This window comes from Elgaria multicarinata, chromosome 21 (assembly GCF_023053635.1).
Source record: "Elgaria multicarinata webbii isolate HBS135686 ecotype San Diego chromosome 21, rElgMul1.1.pri, whole genome shotgun sequence".
Lineage (NCBI taxonomy): Eukaryota > Metazoa > Chordata > Lepidosauria > Squamata > Anguidae > Elgaria > Elgaria multicarinata.
In genome coordinates this window covers 5,250,810-5,271,070 of record NC_086191.1, presented here as the reverse complement: position 1 = coordinate 5,271,070, position 20,261 = coordinate 5,250,810, and the positions used below count along the sequence as shown (strand labels likewise).

At 44.8% G+C, this 20,261-nt stretch overlaps 1 protein-coding gene across 3 annotated transcripts in view; it reads right to left on the bottom strand.

The window, feature by feature from the left end:
- Positions 1-20,261, bottom strand: part of CERS2 (ceramide synthase 2) — a 76,043-nt gene that overhangs the window by 9,565 nt on the left and 46,217 nt on the right. For all 3 annotated transcript variants that reach the window (XM_063145730.1, XM_063145731.1, XM_063145732.1), the window contains exons 2-6: positions 13,584-13,757; positions 7,428-7,545; positions 5,242-5,360; positions 4,111-4,168; positions 3,898-3,948 (exon numbers count right to left, since the gene is read on the bottom strand). In XM_063145730.1, coding sequence (XP_063001800.1) covers positions 3,898-3,948; positions 4,111-4,168; positions 5,242-5,360; positions 7,428-7,545; positions 13,584-13,756 — 519 coding nt within the window. In that variant the 5' untranslated portion in view covers position 13,757. The remainder of the gene's footprint in view (positions 1-3,897; positions 3,949-4,110; positions 4,169-5,241; positions 5,361-7,427; positions 7,546-13,583; positions 13,758-20,261) is intronic.

The following is a 20,261-nucleotide window of genomic DNA, read 5'->3' as shown; positions in this document are numbered from 1 at the left end:
AAGCCTTCAACTTTTACCAGCTGCAGACCGCTTTGAATTTCCAAACGTCAGCAGGGAACACAGAGACGCAGCGGAACGTTTCACCTCTTTTTCTCCCTTGCAGGGTTGTTGTGAAGATAAAGTTTAGTTGGGACGGGGGAGGTGGAAGAGAAGCAGGTGAGCTACCTTGAACGCTTTGGAGGGACCACCTGCAATCCCAGGGGCAGGCTGCCCAGATGTTTGGGACTACAACCCCCATAATTCCTGAGCACTGACCATGATAGCTAGGAGTGATGGTAACTGGAGTCCAAAACATCTGGAGGTTGTAGTAGAATCTGTGTGTGTGTGTGTGTGTGTATATATATATATATTCCCAATATATATGTAAGCAAACATACAAAATACAGTAAACTTTTTTTCAGCCAGAAATTTTAACAAAATTACTTTCTTTTCAAGCTTCACCTTTTATTCCTTTACCCTGTTCCCTCCCCCAGCTCTGTCCATCTCACATAAATTCCCCCTATTTTTTTCTTTCTAGGATGGTATATCCTTTTTCTTTATCTCTTCCATTTTATTTTGAGTTATTTTATATTGTTTTTATAGCCCTACTTCTTTTTCAGGAGTCCCAGAGTCTCCTATAAAGCTTCTGCCGAAATTTATTTATTTATTTATTTATTACATTTCTATACCGCCCAATAGCCGGAGCTCTCTGGGCGGTTCACAAAAATTAAAAACATTCAAAGTATAAAACAACAGTATAAAACCATAATATAAAATACAGTATAAAATATAAAATATTGATATGAGCACAAATACAAAGTTGTTCTATTCTTTTCTTTCTTCATATATTCTATATATATATTTGGCCAATCCTTCTTAAAATTATCTCTTTGCTTTATTCCTCTTTGAAATTGTAACTTCTGTGTCAATTTTTCACTAATTGCTATTTCCCAAATTTTCCTTTTCCACATGCCTACGGTTAGCATCCTTGCTGTCTTCCAATTTTTTGCTCTTAGCTGTCTTGAAGCTGCCATTATAACTATATAATGTTCAGGGCTGCTTAATTACTACTCTTGTATTGACTTCCATTTTTGATGTTCACTATTTTTAACTTTTGTAAACTGCCCAGAGAGCTTTGGCTATAGGGCGGTATATAAATTTAATAAAATAAATAAATAAACAAACAACCCAGAGTTCATAACCCATCAATGAACCATGGGCTCTCTTCCTGGGTTGTTTGTGGTTAACAGCCCATAGGGCAGAGTTCACTCTGATTGCCAGTGTGTATGTATTGAATGTATTGATACTTCCTTCTCCCCCAGGGCCTGTGGATTTTGTTGTTTTAAATCAAAAGGTGAGCCAGAAATCATTTTAAATAAAAATGTAAAAAATAATAATATAAAGGAAGCACAAAGCAAAGTTCTCAATGCTCTCAACGTTATTCCTCTGAGGCTTTACCTAATACATCTGAATTATAGTAAGTGGAAAAGATGCGGTCAGATCTGTTTGTACTTTCATCTTTGGTGGGAATGTTCAACGGAGCCGGAGTTTGGGGACGTGGTTGCAAATTTCTACCAGGAATTTCTCCATCTTAGACTGCTGGGAACGCCTAAAGGTACGTTTCTTCATTCTTCTGAACCAAATAGCCCTGGATCCCTGCATCAATCTTATACACCTTTTAGTTTTATGCACCTGCAAAGTCACATATAGAGTGCAAATTGGAAGACACCAAAGCAGCCAACTTATCAGCAGCGGGTTGATATAATTTGGGAGTTTATGACCTGGTTTGCACATTCACAACCTACAGTACGGGTTGAGTATGGGCTATTGTTGAATTGTGGGTTGTGGTTATGTGTGAACTCTGCACTATGGTTTAACTATGGGTAGTTAACCACAATGATTTAACTATGGGTAGTTCAACATCTCAACATCTAAGGTCCTCCGCCAAGTGCCTACTCCGAGGGAAGCTCGGAGGATGACAACAAGGGAGAGGGCCTTTTCGGTGGTGGACCCCCGACTGTGGAATGATCTTCCCGATAAGGCTCGCCTGGCGCCAACGTTGTTATCTTTTCGGCGCCAGGTCAAGACCTTTCTCTTCTCCCAGGCATTTTAACAGCATTTAACAACGTTCTGTAAACCGCCCAGAGAGCTCTAGCTATGGGGGCGGTATATAAATTTAATAAATAAATATGCTACGTTTGTTTGCTTTTTAATGGACCCTAGAACTGTTGTTGTTAAATGGATACTGTTGTTTTTATATTTTTGATGGTTTTAAATTTTTGTATACTTTTTAATGTTCACTTTTTTAACTTTTGTAAGCCACCCCGAGAGCTTCAGCAATGGGGCGGTATATAAATTTAATAAAGTAAATAAATACATAAATAAACAAACAACCCAGAGTTCATAACCCAACAATAAACCATGGGCTCTCTTCCTGGGTTGTTTGTGGTTAACAACCCATAGGGCAGAGTTCACTTGTGTCACTCTGTGTCACCATTACGTGCAAACCAGGTCTATGTCTTTGTGTAAACTTAGCAATAGCAGCAACAAGGAATCCTAACTCCAAGAGTGATATTACAGCACCATGGTCTCCATTTATTTCCTATGTAGAAGCTGTTCAAACATTTGATCAAATTCCAACCACATACAGCAGTCTATATTTTTTCTGACATGCACAAAATAATCTTTTATATGCTGCGTAACTTTTGTTAGGTATTGAATTCCTCCTTAGCCTGTTTTACTATAGATCTTCTGCAAGCATATTGATAATAGAATAGAATGATAATTTAGTGAATTTCTTTTGTTTCTTTAGTAATTCTTTTATATGATGATCATAGAATCATAGAATAGATCCAGGTTCTAGTCCCTGCTCAGCCATGGAAACCCACTGGGTGACTTTGGGCCAGTCATAGAATCATAGAATAGCAGAGCTGGAAGGGGCCTACAAGGCCATCCAGTCCAACCCCCTGCTCAATGCAGGAATCCACCCTAAAGCATCCCTGACAGATGGTTGTCCAGCTGCCTCTTGAAAGCCTCTAGTGTGGGAGAGCCCACAACCTCCCTTGGTAACTGATTCCATTGTCGTACTGCTCTAACAGTCAGGAAGTTTTTCCTGATGTCCAGCTGGAATCTGGCTTCCTTTAACTTGAGCCCGTTATTCCGTGTCCTGCACTCTGGGAGGATCGAGAAGAGATCCTGGCCCTCCTCTGTGTGACAGCCTTTTAAGTATTTGAAGAGTGCTATCCTGTCTCCCCTCAATCTTCTCTTCTCCAGGCTAAACAGGCCCAGTTCTTTCAGTCTCTCTTCATAGGGCTTTGTTTCCAGACCCCTGATCATCCTGGTTGCCCTCCTCTGAACACGCTCCAGCTTGTCTGCGTCCTTCTTGAATTGTGGAGCCCAGAACTGGACGCAATACTCTAGATGAGGCCTAACCAGGGCCGAATAGAGAGGAACCAGTACCTCACGCGATTTGGAAGCTATACTTCTATTAATGCAGCCCCAAATAGCATTTGCCTTTCTTGCAGCCATATTGCACTGTTGGCTCATATTCAGCTTGGATCTACAATAATTCCAAGATCCTTCTCGTTTGTAGTATTGCTGAGCCAAGTATCTTGTAACTGTGCCTTTGGTTTCTATTTCCTAGATGTAGAACTTGGCATTTATCCCTATTAAATTTTATCCTGTTGTTTTCAGCCCAGCACTCCAGCCTATCAAGATCACTTTGAAGTTTGTTTCTGTCTTCCAGGGTATTCGCTATCCCACCCAATTTTGTGTCATCAGCCTCACGATGTACATTGTTGGTCTTTTAGTTGCCTTTTTAAACTTTAACTTCAAAATAAAATTCCATGGAGAAAAAGGAAAAAGGATAGTTTACAAAGAATAAAACAAAAATACTTTTTAGTTTCAACGTTGACTCACCTGAACGGGATACCCTTCCCAAACTTTTTGGAGATCGTAAAACCAAGGTTTCTGCAAGATCGGGACACAAAGATAATAAAAGAGAGAGAGGTGAACGATTTAGGGAGGTTCTGTAGAGCGAAGGGAAGTGGGGAACGAAAGAAAGAGTGGACAATTACAAAGGATGATTAAATCAGAAAATTCAGAGGGGGAGAAAAGAGATATTGTACTTACATCTGCGATGACAGCCAGGCCAGCAATGAAAGCAATAAGGTAAAAGGTGAACCTCCAACTGAAAAAGGAAGCACAAAATGTTTTTTCCCCCCCTGAACACATAAAAATAAATACATCAAGCCTCTCAGGAGTGCCTCTGGGCATGTGCAGAGTGCCTCGCCCTCACCACCTTAGGACCTCCACCTGATCCACATATATGCAGCTGTTGTCCAGATTATATTTATTCCAGTTGGACCGATATCCAATGGATCGCTCTGGGGCCAGGTTAATTTTTCTTTTCTTATTTAATCATAAACTGCTTTGCAGACTTTCCAAATAGAAAAAAAAAAACAAGAAGGAGGGAACTGCACTGAGGTATTATAGGGCAAAGAGTTCCCGTGCAGGCTGCCAGCCATGCTCTTTTCCAAGAAACTCCATTCCACGTTTCGGTTACTAAGCCTGCTCAGCCATCACTGGGTTAATTTGGGCCCTCCTTCCTTTTAGAGTGTCGCCCATTGTCCAAGCACCCAACTGCAACGTGGAGAACGCTCCTCCATACCCCAAACGAAGATAATCAAGGAAGATTCCCCACACCTAGGAAACTAGGAGTTCAGGGAGAAATACTGGGGTTGGGCCTTCCCCTGGACACGCTAGCTTTCTATTTGCGGGACTTCCAGGGCGAAAATGGAGACGGGGCCTTCTTCAACTACCCCCGCTCTCAGAAGGGGCATAGCCGTGGCACACCTTGCCTTCCTCGGCAAGAAATAGGAATACGTCACATTAACATAAAACAGGGAGGGCCATTCTGTGGCCTGCCAGATGTTGATGGATTCGAGCTTCCGTCAGTACTAGCCGGCATAGCCAACGGGGAAGGGGGATAGCTGTGTCGTCCAGCAACATCTGGAAGACTGAAAGTTGGCCCACGGCTGGCATGGACACCGTCCCTTCCCTAGTCCTGAAAAGAATGCCCTGAATGTGCAAATGGGACACTGGAGCAAGGTGGACAACCCTGGCCGATCCCGGCTCCCAGCTGCCGACGTGCACCTCACGCAACGTGGAGAGAGACGTGGCAAAGGTGGGCACAGGAGAAGGCCCATCCTTCACCCACAATGCAATGCGCCAGCCCCGCGGCGATGGCCCGCTCTTATCTACCTGGCCTCCCGGAACTTCTTCAGCAAGCTGGGCCGGTCCTGATTGCGTCGCCGGCGGAACCAGCGCTCCACCTGCCGCGGGGTGCAGCTGGTTTTCTTCGAGAGCGCCTCGACATCAGCCTGCATGGAGGGAAAGAAGAGGAAGGGGGGGTCAGGGGAGATCGGATACTCCGAGACCCTCATTCAAACCTGGGCCAGAGCGACCCTTTAAAGCAAGGGTGTTGAACGCCTTTCGGCTCGCGGGCCGAATTCGATTCCGCGGACGCTCTCGGGGGCCGCGTTTGAGTGGGGCAAAAGGAGAAAGCCCAAAATATCAGTGGCACCAGAGGCTGGTGGCTCCAACATCAGTGGAGCGGCGAATCCGCTCCAGGTTCCAGTCAGAACCAGCCAGGAGCTCTCCAAGGTCAGTGGAGGCGTGAATCCGCTCCGGGTTTCAGTCAGAGCGCGAAAGGAACTCTCCAAGGTCCAGAACACCTAAGCGAGGTCTAATCGCAGAACACTTTGAAGAGCTCAAAGTAAAACCCGGAGCGGGGTTCACTGCCCCACGGTGCTTGGAGCCACCAGCCTTCGCTGGGTGTAGCCATCTGGGCAACTCCAGAGTGGCGGATTTGGATCCACGGGCCGGAAGTTTTGCATCTGTGTTTTCTGCTGTCTTTTACTGTTCATGCTGTGCTCAGGAGTCTCAGCCTGGAGTCTGCACCAACCTTACCTGCCAGGTATCAAAACATGCTACCTTCTCTGGCAAAGCAGGTGAGTTTCTCTCTCTCTCTCTCTCTCTCCCTCGTAGGCACACACACACTATGATAACAATGCCACTATAGGTGCCTCTTCAATCTCCATTCCTAAAATTTCTTTTATCTCATTAAACACCATTTTCCATAATTTTTGTACAAATTCGTATTCCCACCGAATACGAATTCGTATTCGTATATGTAAATACGTTCCCTTTTTTTGACAACCTCTCCAGCAATTTGCTGAATTCAACTTATTTATTTTATTTAATCTCACCGGGGTTAGATACCACCTCCATACAATCTTATAATAATTTTCTTTTATCCTCACAGACATATTTCTCAACACTCTTTGTTTCCATATTCCTTCCTAGCTCTGTTGCCTTATTTGTTCCTTCAAGTCAGTTTCCCAAACCATCTTGCCAGTACTTTCCGTCTCCCCCTTTTCAACTAATATTCTATATATTTCACTCGTTAACCCTTTTATTAATTTATTTTCCCTTTTCTCAATTTCTTTTTTTAAGACAGCTCCTCAAATTTCGTAGTCGCTCTGCACTCTCCATTATCCTTTAACCATTTCTTCGTCCATTGTTCTAATTGGAAATAATTTAACCACGTTAAATTTCTCTCTTTTAATCTCTCCATTAATTCTTCTCGAGTTCTCATCTTTTCTAGACAATCTATTAACTTCATTACTTTTCTCTCTATTAAACTTTTCCTCAACTTATCTTTTAAGTTTCCCGGGATATTCCGCATCATTATCACTGGTGATATTGGGGAAATACTCGGAAGTAAATCCTTTTTGTATACTCGACATATTTCCCAGTGATTTTTTAAAAGGGGGTTCTCTATTTCTTCCTATTTCTTTCTGAATTAATCTTTTTTATTATTATTTCCAAACACCAATAAACCAAAATATAATACATATAGGCAGACACACCCCCAAAACCAAACAAAGGAAAAATAATAAAAAATAAAATAAAATGTTTTTCCAATATTCTCCCCAGCAAAAGCATGTAACGATGTTATTTTTCCTTACTCTATCACTGTCAAATCCAAATCTCTAATTTCTCTCTTAACATTTTCTACATTATTGGTTGAATCGACAGAGGTACAACTCGTCTTTTTCTCGTCCCCTTCATAAAGTTTACAAAAGGTTCCCATTCAGTTACAAAACTTAAAAGTCGATTTTTCTCTCATTATTGCCGTGAGTTTCGCCATCTCCGTTAGCTCAAACGCCTTCAGTACCCATTCCTCTGTTGTGGGCATTATTTTGCCCGTCCATCTCTGTGCATAAAGTAATCTTGACGCTGTCGTCATACATAAGAATACAGACCCGTGATTCTTTTTCATCTGCTCATCCATAAATCCCAAAAGAAAGTATTCCGTTTTCAGTTGGATATTAATTTTTAGGATTTTTTTGGATATGCACACACGATTTCTTAAGCCAACTTACCTGTTTGGGATGTTTACAGGAAGAAGTGTAAAATTTTTCTAGCACAGGGTTTGGTGGAGCTTTTAACCGGACTTTCTCTTTGATGTTCAAAAGGGCAGCTAGTGGCGTGGCCACGTATCTGAAGGAGAAGTTGGCAGCCAGAAGGGGAGGGAGGGAAAAAGAGAGGGGGGGGGGAAGATACACAGTTGTAAAAGGGTTTGGAATGCACATTTCGAGGGGAACGTTCTGGAAACAGCCCTGGAAAACACCTCGCAACAACCAGGTCTGAATTTGAGTCGGGTCTGAGGCCGGAAAACCATTCAACACCCAAGCTTGGCCTTGGGGGAAATTCGTATCAATTGAGACACAAGAGTTCCTTGGAGCATGTACGGAGTGCCCCTTCCTCACCAAAGTCAAGTACAGCCTTTCACCACCCACTCTGAAACACGGAGCTGGATTCCCGCATTGAGCAGGGGGGTTGGACTCGATGGCCTTGTAGGCCCCTTCCAACTCTGCTATTCTATGATTCTATGAAGTTTGGCTTGCCACACATGTTCAGACTTCTCTTGGCATTGTCCTTTTTATTTTATTTTATTTATTTATTGCATTTATATGCCGGCCTTTTTCCTCCAAGGAACCCAAGGTGGCATACATAATCCTCCTCCTCTCCATGTTATCCTCACAACAACAACCCTGTGAGGTGGGTTGGGCTGAGAGTCCATGACTGGCCCAAAGTCACCCAGTGGGTTTCAATGGCCAAGTCGGGACTAGAACCCGGATTTCCAGACTCCAAGTCCAGCACTCAAACTACTACACCACACTGGCTCTTTTCTTCTTTTGTGGGTGGAGAGGAACAAGAAGGACACAAACATTCAACTATCAGGGATGCTTCAAGGTGGATTCCTGCATTGAGCAGGGGGTTGGACTTGATGGCCTTAAAGGGCCCCTTCCAACTCTACTGTTCTATGATTCTATGATCCTAGTACAGCCAAGCACCCCCCAAAACACACTCCAGCCCCCTTCATTCAAACAGAGGTCAAAACGCACCGAGGATTTCGGGGGCCCGAACCGTTTTTTAAATCACTTAAATTTTCAGCATTAAGGAAGCCCGTTTCTGACTTTTCCGAAAATCAGAATATCTACAAATAAATCTAAACGTAAGCAATAGAGAAACGTTGATGGCAATTCTCCTAATACTCAACATTTCTGCAAGCAGCTTCCAGTGAAAAAAATTGGCGTGAACCCCCCCCCCCAGATTGGATAAATCCCACACCAGCCACTAGGTGGCGGTACAAACCCAAAAGACGAACCTTTGCCTGGGTCTGTTTTTAAAAGTAGCTAGAGTGGTTTTTAAATGTATGTGTATATTGCATGTTTTTCTGGTTTTTAATTTTCATAGATTGCTTTAATGTGTTTTGATCTTATCTGAACTTGCCCAGAGTGCTTCTGCTATGGGGCGGTGTACAAATGCAATAAATAAAGAAAGAAAAGTGCTCAAAAAGCAGTATTTTTTTCGGGTGGGGGCACATTAGAGAGAAAAAAACAATGTGTTGTGTGCTTGAGAGATTCTGGGCCTGTTTGGCTGGGAACCAGGTCTGTTATGTGCCGTGAAAAGAGCCAGATTCCCCTCACAACACCCCCCCACCCCCCAAAAATGGACCATGGGACTTTAAAATCCCCCAATTTTATTTATTACATTTATATACTGCCCCATAGCCGAAGCTCTCTGAGCGGTTTAAAATCAAGTGAGGGAGGGGGTGGCCATAGGCTCCTCCCACTTCTTCCATAACTGTATCCCCCCCCCTTTCCTGGTCAACACAGCCAGGGTAGCGTGCAAGAACAGGTACAGATGTCCTGCCTCCGGCAGCAAGCTTAAACCGGAGGGCTGGTCACCTACACTCAGGTTACAAGCTTTGAATCTTGGGGCTACAAGTTTCCCAGCGGGATTATTTTAACATCCTGCTTCAAAAACACTCAATACTTCCAAAGAGAAAAAATAAAAAGTTCCATAACAGGTTCCCTCCCCTTGAATCGGCGCTGCTTTAAGTGTCCAGTGATAAAAGCCGAAGAAAACAGGATTCTGTGAGATTTAAGCTCCTGTCCGTTCCCGCCTACAAAATTCCCCCCAATGAAACACCCACAATAAGCTGCAACGATGAAACTATCAAAACATCAAAACACTAAAAGTATTGAAGAGTTATCAGAACAGTTAATAATCGGAGCAACAGACCAAAGATTTCATGCCTGCAGGAAGAGGGCGGCTTTAAGCTGGTTTCTAAATGGAGACATTTATGGTATTTATTCATTATTGCACTTATATCCCACTTTTTTCCCTCTTGCAAAAACCCAGGGCATCTTATATGTTCCTCCTTTTCTCCATTTTGATCCTCACAACAAGGTATGTTAGGCTGAGAATCAGTGACTGTACCACATGACATTCTGATTAACAAACTAGCTAAAAGTGGGCTAGATGGAACAACTATTAGGTGGATTCACAGTTGGCTACAGAATCGGACTCAAAGAGTACTTCTCAATGGAACCTTCTCAAACTGGGGACAGGCAACGAGTGGGGTGCCGCAGGGCTCAGTCCTGGGCCCAGTGCTCTTCAACATTTTTATTAATGATTTGGACGAGGAGGTGCAGGGAACGCTGATCAAATTTGCAGATGACACCATATTGGGTGGGATAGCTAATACCCTGGAAGACAGAAACAAACTTCAAAGTGATCTTGACAGGCTGGAGTGCTGGGCTGAAAACAACAGGATGAAATTTAATAGGGATAAATGCCAAGTTCTACATTTAGGGAATAGAAACCAAAGGCACAGTTACAAGATGGGGGATACTTGGCTCAGCAATACTACAAACGAGAAGGATCTTGGAATTGTTGTAGATTGCAAGCTGAATATGAGCCAACAGTGCGATATGGCTGCAAGAAAGGCAAATGCTATTTTGGGCTGCATTAATAGAGGTATAGCTTCCAAATCACGTGAGGTACTGGTTCCTCTCTATTCGGCCCTGGTTAGGCCCCATCTAGAGTATTGCGTCCAGTTCTGGGCTCCACAATTCAAGAAGGACACAGACAAGCTGGAGCGTGTTCAGAGGAGGGCAACCAGGATGATCAGGGGTCTGGAAACAAAGCCCTATGAGGAGAGGCTGAAAGAACTGGGCATGTTTAGCCTGGAGAAGAGAAGATTGAGGGGAGACAGGATAGCACTCTTCAAAGACTTGAAAGGTTGTCACACAGAGGAGGGCCAGGATCTCTTCTCCATCCTCCCAGAGTGCAGGACACGGAATAATGGGCTCAAGTTAAAGGAAGCCAGATTCCAGCTGGACATCAGGAAAAACTTCCTGACTGTTAGAGCAGTGCGACAATGGAACCAGTTACCTAGGTTGGTTGTGGGCTCTCCCACACTAGAGGCCTTCAAGAGGCAGCTGGACAACCATGTGTCAGGGATGCTTTAGGGTGGATTCCTGCATTGAGCAGGGGGTTGGACTCGATGGCCTTGTAGGCCCCTTCCAACTCTGCTATTCTATGATTCTATGACTGGCCCAAAGTCACCCAGTGGGTTTCCATGGCTGAGCAGGGACTAGAACCTGGATCTCCCGACTCCCAGTCCGACACTCTAACCACTATGCACACTGTCTCTGGACCAACTCCCCTATGAGGGAAGTTTACAACAGCTGGGATGGTTTAGCTTGGAAAAAAGGAGGCTGAGGGGAGACACGATAGAGGTGGACAAAATGATGCCTGGTGTGGAGAATGTGGACAGGAAGACATTCTTCTCCCTCTCTCAAAAAACTAGAGCCCAACGGAGTCACCCCATGAAACTGATTGGTGGGAGATTCAGGACTGATAAAAGGAAGGACGTCTTCACACAGTGCATTGTTAAACTATGGAATTCACTGCCACAAGATGTAGTGATGGCCACCAATTGGATGACTTTAAAAGGGTTTGGATAAATTCCCGGAAGAGGAGGATATGAATTGCTACTTGCCCTGATGGCGATGTGGTACCTCCCGTATCAGGAGCAGTAAGCCTGTGTGCTCCAGTTGCTGGGGAACATGGGTGGGAGGGTGCTGTTACACACGCGACCGGCTTGTGGATCCCTGGCTGACAGCTAGCCGGCCACTGTGTTGAACGGTGTGTACGTGTGTATGTTCTGTGTTTTAGAATTTTAAATTTTGTATACTCGTTTTTATCTTAGTTTTAGAATTTCTGTAAACCGCCCAGAGAGCCCCGGCTATGGGAGCGGTATATAAATGCAATAAATAAAGAAAATAAATATAAATAAATAAAACGGAGTGGTGGACTAGATGGACCCTTGGTCTGATCCAGCAGTGCTCTTCTGATGTTCTTATGGAGATTTGTGTCCAGTGGGTCTGGACCCTAAAACTTTGACGTGCCTAACCATGCCCCCTGCCTGCCCCTCACCCCATGTTTCTCACAGTTCCACCCCCATCGTAAAAAAGGACATCTCTCTCTCTCTCTCTCTCTCACACACACACACAGCCAGACTGCCCAGTCTCCGGAACAACGCTCCGTTTGTCTCTTTCCTCCTTGGAGAGGTGTGTGTGTGTTGGTGGGGGAGGAAAAATTGTTAAACCCTCCTCAATAATAGCCCTTTAATGCTCCAGTCTTGCTGTTCCAGGGCCATTAGGGAACGCTGCTGACCTAACTCGGATTGCCGGCTCCCGGTGACGACCAAAACAATGCCACAATTATGCCACGGAGCGACACTCGGCCCTCACGTCTTCCTACGCTCGACTTGTCCTTTGCCCCGCCCTCGGCAGAGCATCGGATCTCAGTGGGGCAAAATACTCCCCCCCTACTCCTGAGGAATTCACCACACTCCCGTGCAAGGCAGGCTTAACGCCCCTCCCCGGGGCTGGATTCAGACATGCTGGAAGCCTAAGCCATTTCAAGATTTACATGTACATTGATGGTGCTATTATTATTATTATTATTTATTTATTTATATAGCACCATCAGTGTACATGGTGCTGTACAGAGTAAAACAGTAAATAGCAAGACCCTGCCGCATAGGCTTACTATCTAATAAAATCATAATAAAACAATAAGGAGGGGAAGAGAATGCAAACAGGCACAGGGTAGGGTAAACAGGCACTGGGTAGGGTAAAACTAACAGTATAAAGTCAGAACATGCTATATAAATAAAATAATAATAATAATAATAATAATAATAATAATAATAATAATAATAAAGATTTGGAGGCCTCGAACCATAAAAAAAGGAGGGGGGGAGTGGATTACATTATAAAAGGAAGGGTAATGGAAGGGTACCACCCAGTGTTAGGGAGTGCTTGCAATGTTAGAAGATGGGTGTAACAGCACTAATAAAGGAAGTTGATTTTAACTTCTTGTAAACCGGCTCTAGTTGGCGGTGTATTAACACCAGTACTAAATGCTGCATTGCCACACTTTCTCCATCTACGGCAACTCTGCTGCACGTCACACCAGGCTATTCGACGTATTTAAGCCAAAGTGAATTCATCTTAGCTAGCTTAGTTATCGCCAACCTATTTAGAAGCCTCTTGTAATATGAGGCTCTAAGCCATGGCTTATTTGGCTTGTTCCAAAATCCGGGACTGCACCTCCCATGACAACACGCACACATACACCAAAGGTCCGAGTGTTGAGCTTGAAATTAGTTTCTTCTCCACTGAGAGAACAAAACGGGTTTACTTATTGATGAAGCACGCATCAAATCATGAAATCAAATTGGTGAAAAATACCAATAAAATTAAGACACAAACCCTGCCCGCCAGATGAAACCAACAGGGCTAAAGGCCTGCCCGAATCATTGTCACCACCACTATCATCTCTGTCTGTCAGCAGAAGGCCATCAAAGATGGAGCTAATCTCTGGCTTCCTTTGGTAGGAAGTTCCACAGCCTGGGAGCAGCCACCAAAAAGCCCCTGTCTCCCATTCCTGCCAATTGTCTGTCCGATGGTGGCGGGAAAGAGAATGGGTCCTTCCCTGAGGATCTTACTAGAGACAGAGATGTATAAAGATATGCTGAAAAGGTAACAATGTTGGCTCCAGGCAAGCCTTGTCAGGGAGATTGTTCCATAAGTGGGGGGCCACCACTGAAAAGGCCCTCTCCCTTGTTGCCATAGTGTAACCTTCCTCCCCTCCCCAGGCAGGAGAATACTCACATTTCAAAGAGGTGTCTGATGAACAGGAAGACGAAAGCTAGCGGGATTGTCATGTAGAGGTGGGATGCTTTACTATAGACCTGGCCATCATGGCCTTCGAGATCAGCCCAAGTGAGGTTGGCTGGCAACCACAGCCGGTCCCACCAGAAATAGTTGAATAATGTCTGTAACATCCTGCAAAAAAGTGAGAGAGAGAGAGAGAGAGAGAAGACACACGTGAGGATTTCCAAAACACCAGGTAAAAACAAATAAATGGGCCACCCGTTCTACAGACCGTGCGGTGGGACCAGATTTAGATCTAGTTCTAGTTCCTTCAAGTATAACCTAAAGGGATCTGAGCTGAGAAAGAGATCTTGGGATTGTGGTGGACAGCTCGATGAGAATGTCCGCCCAGCGTGCGGCCGCTGTAAAGAAGGCAAAGTCCATGTTGGGCATGATAAGAAAAGGAATTGAGGATAAAACGGCCAGTATCGTACTGCCCTTATACAAATTGATGGTGCGACCATACTTAGAATATTGTGTACAGTTCTGGTCACCGCACCTAAACAAAGATATTATACAGCTAGAAAAAGTGCAGAAACGGGCAACTCAAATGATTCAGGGGCTGGAGCATCTCCCCTATGAGGGAAGGTTACATCAACTGGGATTGTTTAGCCTGGAAAAACGGAGGCTGAGGGGAGACCTGATAGAGGTGTACAAAATGATGCCTGGTGTGGAGAATGTGGATCGGGAGACATTTTTCTCCCTCTCTCAAAATACTAGAACCCAACGGGGTCATCCCATGAAGCTGGGTGGTGGGAGATCCAGGACAAATAAACGGAAGGACTTCTTCACACAGCGCAGAGTTAAATGATGGAACTCACTGCCACAAGATGTAGTGATGGCCACCAATCTGGATGGCTTTAAATGGGGTTGGATAAATTCCTGGAGGCAAAGACTATCCATGGTTACTATCCCTGATGGTTGTGTGCTACCTCCAGTATTCAAGGCAGTAAGCCTGTGTGCCTCAGTTGCTGGGGAACATGGGCGGGCGGGTGCTGTTGCACTATGTCCTGCTTGTTCATCCCTGGCCGATGGCTGGTTGGCCACTGTGTGAACAGAGTGCTGGACTAGATGGACCGTTGGTCTGATCCAGCAGGGCTCTTCTTTACGAGTAGACCCACGGACATCAATGGGACTGAAGCTAATCATGACGAACGCGAGTCCTACCGCTTTCAATGGACCTGCTCTTAAGGACGCAGGCACCTGGATCTGCCCCCATTTTCAGAGCCACACTTATGCGCTACGCAAAAGACCGACAGCGGGGAAATGGAAGATGTTGCTGAATAACTGCACCTGAGCTGTACAGATTTGGCATAGTTATATCCTGACTTTCAAGCATCCAAGCTTTTGCACGTTTGGAACCTCTGCTACAAGGCTTGGGAGGGAAGGAAAGCAGAGGCACAGAGAGAGAGAGAGAGAGAGAGAGAGGGGGGGGGGGGAAGCAGGCTTCCAAAATTTCCCCGGAGACTGCTCTCACATTTTCCAGTTCATCCCCACGTACATAAGGGACTAGAAGCTTGCTTGCTTTTTTTTCCAAAACAAAAACCAGCTGAGAATTGGTCTGGGTTCTGTGTCAACACCCCCCCAGAGCCTGGACCAGGACAAAAGTTCCATCAAAAGGGAGCATCTGATGCCCAATGTGGCATTTCGTGGAGGCCGAGAAGTCTTCCCCTGCTCCCATCCTGGCAGCTAATATTCAGAGAACTGCCCCTAGATAGGCAGGTTTCGTTTAGCTAGTATGGCGGCTAGTTGCTCCCCAGTATGCTGTCTCTGAGAAAGAATGGACACAGCCTTCTTCTGTGAGATGGGAGCCGTATGTCAGGAACCAACACACACCCCTCTGAAAAACAGCAGGGCTGAGGGTCCTAGAATTGCTAGGATTTTATTTTATCAATTTTATTTTCTAAAACAAAACCCACCCTTTCACAGAGGTTTCCTGGGCGGCTCCTGAAAACGCACGCCGCAACTCAAACAGAAAGTAAGAAACCATTTTGTTGTTGCATTTAAAGAAGTAAACACAACGGAAAAAAGCACAGCATTAAAAAGAAGACAACCAGGCTGCGAAACAGAATTTATTCAAAAGGCTGGCGCTTGGTGCTGCAAAGATGGAGCAAGGCAACCATCACAAGGAAAGTTGTTGCAAAACCAGGGTGCCACCCCCAAAAAGGCCCTTCCCCCTGGCACTTACCTACCCCTAATGCAACCTTCTCTAACCTGGTGTCCTGTCGCTACGTTGGACTACAACTCCCAGCATGGCTGGTTGGGGATACTGGGAGTTGAGGTCCAAGGCTGGAAGGTATTGTTGGGGAAGGAAGCACCTAACACCTTGTGAGAACCAGTGTGGCGTAGTGGCTAAAGTGTTGGACTGGGAGTCGGGAGATCCGGGTTCGAGTCCCCACTTGGCCATAGAAACCGATTGGGTGACTTTGGGCCAGTCACAGCCTCTCAGCCCAGCCTACCTCGCAGGGTTGTTGTTGTGAGGATAAAATGGAGAGGAGGAGGATTATGTACGCCGCCTTGGGTTCCTTGGAGGAAAAAAGGCAGGATATAAATGCAACAAATAAAGAAATAACGCCTAACTCCGGATCTAGGAAGGACTGTAGGGTTACCTAGCGGAGATGGAAAGGCTCTTTGTGCATGCTCAGAAGTGCCCTTTCACAATGTTAACTTACACACTCCGTTGCATGTGTCCTTCGAATTACTCAGGAATACCTTAATGAGCATAACAATCATTTGCAAAATGCCTCCCTTCACTACGGAAATAAGCTCAACCCGTGCATTTTTGGGACAGATGCAAGGAGAACCTTTTGATTAGCTTAAACCCCTGCATCAACGCTCTCCTTTGCCACAACGTGGCTAAGTCTACCTTTAATTTTGGGTGGTGTTGTTTGCAAGAAATCTAGTTTACCCTTTTGATCTCCCTCTGCTGATCTTGTTTTAAAAAAGTGCTCCAAGTAGAATCATAGAATCGTAGAGTTGGAAGGGGCCTACAAGGCCATCGAGTCCAATCCCCTGCTCAATGCAGGAATCCACCCTAAAGCATCCCTGACAGATGGTTGTCCAGCTTCCTCTTGAAGGCCTCGAGTGTGGGAGAGCCCACCACCTCCCTAGGTAACTGGTTCCATTGTCGTACTGCTCTAACAGTCAGGACATTTTTCCTGATGTCCAGCCGGAATCTGGCTTCCTTTAACTTGAGCCCGTTATTCCGTGTCCTGCACTCTGGGAGGATCGAGAAGAGATCCTGGCCCTCCTCTGTGTGACAACCTTTCAAGTGTTTGAAGAGGGCTCTCATGCCTCCCCTCAATCTTCTCTTCTCCAGGCTAAACATGCCCAGTTCTTCCAGTCTCTCTTCATAGGGCTTTGATTCCAGACCCCTGATCATCCTAGTTGCCAGGATGAAGGGATCTACTGTGACAAGAAGCACTACCAAAGGGGAAAAAAAATCAAGGCCAGCCTTGTACAAAGTGAGACAACATCAGAGGAAACTCAAGCCAAGCGTACGAGATTGTGATGCAGAGAGAGAGAGAGAGAGAGAGAGAACACCTTGGCCTTGTTTTCCTGGCTGATCGATAGTGTTACCAAACAGGTAAGGATCATATTGGTTGATGTCACTTGATTCCCTTTGGCAATCTGACGAACCTAGAAATGGCTCCCACCAATTATTATGGTTTTAAAAAGCAAACGGACGTGCACAGAAATGCCACCTTCACCATTGCTTTCACGTGCACAGAGGGATTGCACGCACCGGAGTTTCATTCATTCATTCACCAAATTATTTAAGTTGGTTATAACCCAAAGGGGTTGTGAAGAGCTCCAAAGGGATCTCGCCAAGCTGGGAGAGCGGGCGTCCAAAAGGCAGATGTGTTTCAACGGAAGCAAGTGTAAGGTGATGCACGTTGGGGCAAAAAAAACCCAACTTCAAGTATAATCTAAGGGGATCTGAGCTGGTGGTGACCGAACAAGAAAGAATTCTTGGGATTGTGGTGGACAGATCTATGAAAACGTCCGCCCAGTGTGCGGCCGCTGTAAAGAAGGCAAACTCCACGTTAGGCATTATAAGAAAAGGAATTAAGAATAAAACGGCCAGTATCGTACTGCCCTTATACAAATCTATGGTGCGACCACACTTAGAATACTGTGTATAGTTCTGGTCTTCACACCTAAAAAAGGATATTATAGAGTTGGAAGAAGTTCAGAAAAGGACAACTCAAATGATACATGGGCTGGAGCATCTCCCCTACGAGGGAAGGTTACATCGACTGGGATTGTTTAGCCTGGAAAAAAGGAGGCTGAGGGGAGACATGATAGAGGTGTACAAAATTATGCATGGGATGGAGAAAGTGGATTGGGGGACATTTTTCTCCCTCTCTCAAAATACTAGAACCCAACAGGGTCATCCCATGAAGCTGATGGGTGGGAGATCCAAGACAAATAAAATGAAGGACTTCTTCACACAGCACATAGTTAAATGATGGAACTCATTACCACAAGATGTAGTGATGGCCACCAGTCTGGATGGCTTTAAAAGGGGTGGTGGTGGATAAATTCCTGGAGGCAAAGGGTATCCATGGCTACTAGCCAAGATGGTTGTTTGCTATCTCCAGTATTTGAGGCAGTAAGCCTGTGTGACCCAGTTGCTGGGGAACATGGGTGGGAGGGTGCTGTTGCACCATGTCCTGCTTTTTCATCCCTGGCCGATGGCTGGGTGGCCGCTGTGTGAACAGAGTGCTGGACTAGATGGACCCTTGGTCTTATCCAGCATCAGGGCTCTTCTGATGTTCTTATTCATTTATTCCATGTCAATGCTACCATATAGATTCACAGGCTGAGAAAACGGAATAGGAAATGATGCAGGCCGGAAGCTGATATGCACATTTGCTTTGCTCAGAGAATTTGGCCATTTTAATGCAGGGTTTATAGTTTCACTACTAGGGCTGCATCGTTCAGTTGGGTTTAGATGAAACCATTTTAAACGCCTTTGAAATCAACTAATTTGTCAACCCAATTTGAGCATTAGGTTTTATTATAAAAATGTGTTATTTTTATTTTATATTAATGCTTATAAAACACTCTCTCTCTCTCTCACACACACACACACACACACACACAGAATCATGACTCATAACCATCAATAGATGCATTTTTCAGCATTTGTGGTTTTAAAAAATGACACCATTGTACTGGTTGAACACATTGGTTTACCTTAACCCACACAAGCCGTGCAGAAAGAAAAGAAATTTTATATTCTGTGGATCTGTTTGTTTGGCTATTGTTTCTGTAAGCCACCTTGAGGGTCATTTCATTTCATTTCATTTTCGGGAGAAAGGCAAGGTACAAATGAAACAAAACATAATATCCAGCCGTATAAAACTGCAGAAATTTCAAACCAAAAGACAGCCGTTAGCCTGGGCCAGTGGAACTCTTTGGAAGCCAGTCAAAAGATTGCAAAGCAAATGAGAATCTCTCGTCAGCTGGACCTTTCTACAAGATGGTGGCCACCAATCTGGATGGCTCGAAAAAGGGATTAGACCAATTTATGGACGATAAAGCTATCGCTGGCTGCTAGTCTTGGTGGCTATATATCGCCTCCAAAATCAGAGGCGACATACTGCAGAGCATGAATTTATACTGTTTTTTATGTTTTTGATGGTTTTTAAATTTTGCATACTTTTAATGTTTACTATTTTTAATTGTTGTAAACCGCCCAGAGAGGTTCGGCTGTGGGGCGGTATATAAATGTAATAAAATAAATAAAATAAATAAATGGGCAGATTATTGCACTCATACCTGGTTGGCCATTGTGGGAACAGAGTGCTGGACTAGATGGACCCTTGGTCTGATCCAGCATTAGGGCTCTTCTGATGCTCTTAAGACAACACCCACAGTTCTCAAAAATCATTTCAGTCGCCTCAGATGGAACCGAGCAAAGGACGGAGAAGAATTCGTCATCTATTTACATGCTGGCTGGAGAGGCAGACGGGAGTCCAAAGAGTCAACATGCTCCTGGCCCAAGGTTGCCAGATCTCTCCATCACATGACGGCCAAAGGTTTTGAACACTGGACTCCGCTCTTCCGGACGATGATGCAATGTGAGCGCACTCTGGCTTCCTCTGCAAGGATCTTTCGATACAGTCGTGCAGAGATGGAATTAAATTGATACTTCGCATTTATAGAGCAACCGAGAGAGAAACGGAACTTGGCAGGGGTGTGTAGCATCAGTCAAACTATAAACACGTACTGCGGGCAGTATGATACACCAGGTTTTAAGGTCCCCCCGCCCCCAGAGATAGAAACGCAAGGGGAACTTCGTGAGATCTGGAAACCTGCAGGGTGCAACGTCCTGTCCAGAGTTCTCTTCCAAGCCATCAACCCAATGGCAAAATCAAAGACAAGAAGTCAATTGTTCAGTCTGAACATGGCTAGAGGATACAGCAGCCTTCCCCGGACATGGTGGATTCCAGATGTGTGGTACTTTTGAAAATTTTGTTATCTCTATGGTCGTTACCTGTGCGAAGCAATTTTTTTGGAGAAAATAAGGGGTAGCCCCTAATAAGCAAAGGATTTTAGGTATACTAAAGAACAGACAAGGATGCAGACAAGCTAGAGCGTGTTCAGAAGAGGGCAACCAGGATGATC